Below are 6,000 nucleotides of genomic sequence, written 5' to 3' on the forward strand. Positions count from 1 at the left end.
AAATGTCTTAGTACATCTTTGCAAATGATTAAGTACAGTTAGCCTACATTTAGCACAGTTAGCCTACATTTAGCAGAATTTCCAAGTGAATAGATCCTGTTGATCTAAACTGATTGATTGATTCTCAGTCTAATGGTTGTTCTCTCCAAAACATTTCATTCTATAAGTCATCACATGCACAATAGTCTGTTCAATGGTCAGAATGAGTCAACATAAAACCATGAATACCATATACTGTATTTATTTACAGCACTGTAGACTACATATCATTGTCCTTGTTTTTGTTTATGTGTTTATATAACAATATATTATGCTTTATACATTTTCTGTTTACTCTGATATGGAGGTTACTTTATGTGTGTGAATAAAAATGGCTACCATTCCTTGGCAGTGTGAGTGCAATGTGTGATGTCAAACCTTAGAGGCTACTCTTCCCCTAAAATCCTGTTTTTTTGTGTTTATTTTTTCAGTTTTATACACAATTGTATTCTGTTAGCTAGACAAAAAAAACTAGTAGAGTAACCATTGTCAATGAAGGACTGGGCTAAGACTGAGAGGTGGTCCTCTGCCATAGTGACAAAACATCTAAACATTTGGACTTGCAGTGCTCACACAATGCCAAAGGGACGATGCATTTTGGAGGTACTGACTATTTATATGAGAAAAGAATTCAGTTTTGACACATGAGTGAACTGTTTTGGGAGAGATATGAGCTCTTGCAGGTGAACCATGGGGTTGTGCTGAACCATGCAGGTTATTTTGGCAAAAGCACCAAGAGTGTTGTGAACGTCCGGTCTGTTTCAAGAAATGAGCCAAAGCAATGGAGAACAACTCTAATACGTGGAATAAAAGAGTTCCTGTGTTTATAACTGAGTCCGAGAGGGGCTCTGGTGGGCTTTACCTCCGGTGCGTCCCTGTCCCAGGTGCACGGCGGGCAGCAGGCTGTCCTCTCTGTTCAACAGGTGAGGAAGATGATGGAAGATGGAGGGAAGCTGCAGGACGTTTTTACTGCTGCTCACATTCCACAACTTCAGCCTCGTCTCCTCTGAAACCAGAACCAGACACCAGGTCAGATCAGGTCAGACCAGACTGGGATAGATCCAGAGAGGGGGGGCAGGTTAGACTGGGTAAGAAGACTAGATTAAACCAGGACTGATCAGGTGAGGACAGTTTAGACTCATTCAGGGTTCCTTTAACAGAGAGATAGACCAGAAGAGACCAGGTTAGATTAGATTAGACCAGGTTAGTCCGGGTTAAACTGACCGGAGAGGCTGCTCCAGGTCCGGTTGATGTCCCTCAGAGCCTGTTTCTCAGCGATGGCCCTCTTGATCTCCTCCAGGACCAGGTTCAGCTCTTTGGAGCGCCGCAGGTTCTCCTGCTCGGCCGAGTGGAGGCGCTCCCTCAACGCCAGGAACTCCCTCTGGTAGATGTCCACCACATCTCCTGCAGAGGAGGACAGTTACGGGTTACAGAGGGAACAATCAACCAAATCACACACGGGTGAAAATAAAACACTTCACATTCAAGCAGAGACAAAAACCTTCTTCATCAACATCTACCGCACCGACAGACCAGTTCAGACCAGTTCAGACTCCAAAAACTATTACAAACACAACAATGAGCCACTGTTCCTTAATACTCACTAGAGCTCTAAATGTGGATTCATCTGCCGCTGAAAATAGTCCCCAACAAGCACTATTTGTACACCTTGTTTGTTTGTTTTATGCCCAGACTTTAGTCTGAAGGTGTTTTTTCCAGCACTTATTGTGTGTGAATCACAGCCTCATATATCTTCTTCCTCTGTGTCCAAAAACTATTAAAAACACATCAACTGTTCCTTCAGTACGCAGCAGAGCTCTAAATGTGGATTCATCCACCACTGAAAATAGTCCCAAACAAACGCACTACTTCCTGTTTGTTTGATAAAAACTACAGAGAGCAGCTGTTTGAGGAAATTACTGAACATTTTTAAAGATGAAACCAAACATTTGTGACGTCTTCAGTAGGAACCAATGAGCCGCAGACAGAAAGTGGGACAGTATTGAGAGACGGACTGACACACCGTTTAATTTAATGGCTGACCTGCTCTGAAAGAAAGTTACAATTATGATCAACAAATGAAGTTTGTTTTGGGGGGGTTTGTTTGACTGACAGGTCTCTCAGCCAATCAGAGTGTCACGACCTCAGACACAATTCTGGTGGACTCAAAAGAACGACTCAGGGACTGACGGAGATGTACAAAAGGTGTATTTATTGTCCAAAAAACAATCCAACAAAAAGCGCTCTCAAGGAGGGAAAAAACGAAGACACAAAAGGCGCTCACGAGGAAAAGTGCAAAAAAAGCTCATGTGGAGATCAAAAACTTCACACAAACCTTAAATAAAACATGAAAAAAACTCACAAGATGAACTGACAAAGACAAAGGGAGTCAAGGACTATTTATACCAGGTGTAAGTGAAAACAGGTGAAAACAATCAGGGGTGGAGCAGACAATTACAAAGGGAGGAGGTCAGGGTCTGAAATGTGAGGGAAAAGGTGAGTACAAAATAAAACAGGAAACACTAAACATGAACATGACTAAAATTAACACAACACAGAGTCAGCTGTTCTTCCTCCTCGAGACAAGAAGTCGTTTAACAAACGGAATATTTCTGATTGATTGTGGGAAGAACTTCGGCCTGTTGCTGTTTCTTCAGTGCAGACTCTGGTCTGTTGGCAGACTCGTCCTCAGATCCACATCATCTTCAAATTACAGATTTTCTGGATCCAGGAGTTGACAGATGAGGGTGGTGAGAAGTAAAAGCTCCAGAGACCCGTCAGTTACGCCACAGTCATTACAGGATATGTTTTTATATCATGTCCATAAAGCTGTGATCCGGAGGAGAAGGCAGAATGTCCCTGATTCATTCCACTGAGAGAGTATGTGGGACATCAACAGGTAGAAAAAAAGACATAATCTGAGTAAAAACATGAAAATGAAACGCTAAATCCTTCATCTGCTGCAGGAAACATCATCCCTCCATCATCCCTCTATCATCCCTCCATCATCCCTGTGAGTTAATGCAATGTGAAGGTAAATCTGCAGTAATCCGCGTTAGCTTCACTCAGTTCAGCCGACTGACATCAGCCTGCTGCTCGTCTGCTGCACAGCTCCAACTGTTGCTCTGTGCTAACGTACACAGAAAAGAACTTTATATTAAATTATATTTGATTGCGTTTGAGTAAACATTCATGTTCAACTGTCTTCACTTTGAAATGTTTGAAATAAACTAATAATTATTGATAATTTACTTTTATAAATTCTTGAATCTTTATGATTTACAAACAACAAAAGTCTGTATTTGATAATTTAATATTTATAATTGATAATATATGTAATTTAATATTTTCAATTGCAACTATTTAATTTTCAATCACCCAAATAATGTTTCTTTAAAACAGTAAAAAAGAGAAAATAACTGTCTTCACTCATTTTTTAAGTTTTAAATCAAACTGAAACTTTTAAATTAAGAATGAAGATGAAATCAAACAGAAGACACATAAACTACTTTTTTTACTTTTTTCATTTCCTTTATATAAACTCAAATATGAATTTCTTTCTTTCAGCTCTCACAGTAAATTAAGTCTAATAATTATTTTTCCAGTCACGGCAGCATGGACGTGATTTAACTATAATTCAGTTCATAAATCCTTAAAATTGTAAGTAAATATATAATTGTATTATTCTTACTTAATAAAGATCCCACAATGTCTCTGAATAAGATAAGACATCCTGTTCAAGTTTAATTAAAATTCAGCTATAAGATTACAAATTCATCCTATTCAATGTGGTTACAGAAGGAGGAATGTAGACCTGATGGAGGCGCTGAAGGACCTGATGGAGACGATGAAGGACCTGATGGAGACGATGAAGGACCTGATGGAGGCGCTGAAGCACCTGATGGAGGCGCTGAAGGACCTGATGGAGGCGCTGAAGGACCTGATGGAGGCGCTGAAGGACCAGCGTTCATCCTCTGAGGAGCAGGAATATTCATATGAGTCTGGATATTTGTTGAGGTTTGGTTTGTTCTCTCGGTCGAACTTTGATAGACGGAGAAGCAAAAACACACAGAATCACTCTCATTTTACTGTAATTATTCCCCTGAACCCTCATTAATGGAGCACAATAGTCACATCTGTTTGGCTGAAAACACAGACGCACACACTCACTGAGCTCGCTGATGAGTTTTTAATGATGCTGCTGCCCAGTTATTTATCTGCTCTGATGAAATTATCTCCTTCCTGCAGCAGTCAGTCTGTTAAACACTGAAACTCCACAGAGACGACACGACGCAGAGATACTGACCTCAGATCTACAACTGGTTCAAGACAGGGTTAGCCTAGCTTAGCATAAACACTGGGAGCAGGGGGGAAACCGCTAGTTAGTGTGATATTATCCACAGTGTTACCATCCACTGTTTAGATCTTGGTGCTTTTTAACTCTGACGTCTGGATCTTAAGTTATCAGAGAAACAAGCTGAGCTAACGTTAGCAGCAGCTCGGCTCGCAGCCCCTCCGGGACGTCCTTTGTCTGTCCAACAGCGTGGGAGAAGCAGTGATTGTTAAGGTGGAACTGCTTTATTCAGTGGTGATATCAGCAGATAACCTGAGTTTGGGCTCTGTGTGGAGGCTCATTCTGATTCCTGCTGTCAATATTGAGATCAATAAAACACTGAGTAGACACATCTGGATGAGACATCCCAGCGTCTGCAACTGAGTAGATGTCCACAGGAAGAAGAAAGAACACCAAATACTGAATGAAGACAGCTGCTTGAGCTTGAGAAGATGATGGAACATGAAGCACATATTAATATATAATATTGCACATTAAAGAGGTGGATGTGAACAGACAGGCGGCACAAACTGAGGCAGAGATAGTTTAATGTGTGTTGAAACTTTTTTGGCGTATGCACCAGACCAGCAATCCTACTGGTAACTGGTTTTTATTATCTATGTATGGGTTTTGTAGCCATATTTGATATATTATGTCTAATTAGCACCTTTAAAGTAGCTGAATTATCTATTAGGAGCTCCTGTTTGCAGTGTTTCTGTGGATGTACAGAAACTGTCTCTGGATCACTAAAGAGCAACTTTTCTGATGATGAATGAATGAATGATTTCTAACTGGATTTATGAACGTTTATTCGGGATGGACATGTTATATAATAATACCTTCTGGAAGTTTAAAGCAAACTGAATCTAAAAATGTGTCTTCATGTCTGTGTGTTTATATCTGACGGAGTATTGAATCTCAGAGGAAATGTGATTTTTGGAGCAGATTGGGCAATCTCTGATTTGAAGTATTTTAATCTTTTTTAGCCTATATTTGTTAGATTATTAAAATACATTAAAAGAAGCCAAATTATCTACTAGCAGCTCATGTTAGCAGTGTACTCATGTATGTACGGACAACCGTCACTGGATTATTGTGATACTGAAGAAAACTTAAAATCATGAAGATTTTGAAGCAAGTTCTGCAGCTAGTCGGAGCGTCCTCTTTCTCTGATTTCTACGTGGATATATGGAGGTTTATTTGTGACGCACATCAGATATAAATACATTTTCTGAGTCACACCAAATCTAAAAGTATGTGTTTCATGTCTGTGTGTTTATATTTGACGGAGTTATAACTCAAATTGCAACAATCAGTGTTTTAAAGGACTTTAATCTCCTCGACGAGCTGTAAATCTCTGCTGCAACTCCACCTGTTGACAATACAATAACTAACTTCCTGTTTTTACAACACCTGTCCCTGTGACCTCACACAGCGTCCTCCCCTCGCCCCCTCCTCTCCCCCTCCTCTCCCTCTCCTCTCTCCCTTCACAGTCTGAAAGCCTCCGCCACCCTCAGGTCTAACTTTAAATGTAAGACTCTCAGAAGGACAGGAACATCTTATCTTACATTAGAGTACAGTGTGTTTGTTTCTGTAACGACACACTGCAGCCTGTAGGGGGCGCCTGC

The 6,000-nt window shown here is 40.5% G+C and overlaps 1 protein-coding gene across 1 annotated transcript in view; it reads right to left on the reverse strand.

Moving 5' to 3' along the window:
• The window catches only part of mgat4b (alpha-1,3-mannosyl-glycoprotein 4-beta-N-acetylglucosaminyltransferase B), a 94,324-nt gene that overhangs the window by 48,904 nt on the left and 39,420 nt on the right, over positions 1–6,000 (reverse strand). The window contains exons 2-3 of the mRNA XM_051419982.1: positions 1,264–1,443; positions 902–1,045 (exon numbers count right to left, since the gene is read on the reverse strand). Coding sequence (XP_051275942.1) covers positions 902–1,045; positions 1,264–1,443 — 324 coding nt within the window. The remainder of the gene's footprint in view (positions 1–901; positions 1,046–1,263; positions 1,444–6,000) is intronic.

The sequence above is a fragment of the Dicentrarchus labrax genome, unplaced genomic scaffold (assembly GCF_905237075.1).
Source record: "Dicentrarchus labrax unplaced genomic scaffold, dlabrax2021, whole genome shotgun sequence".
Taxonomy (NCBI): domain Eukaryota; kingdom Metazoa; phylum Chordata; class Actinopteri; family Moronidae; genus Dicentrarchus; species Dicentrarchus labrax.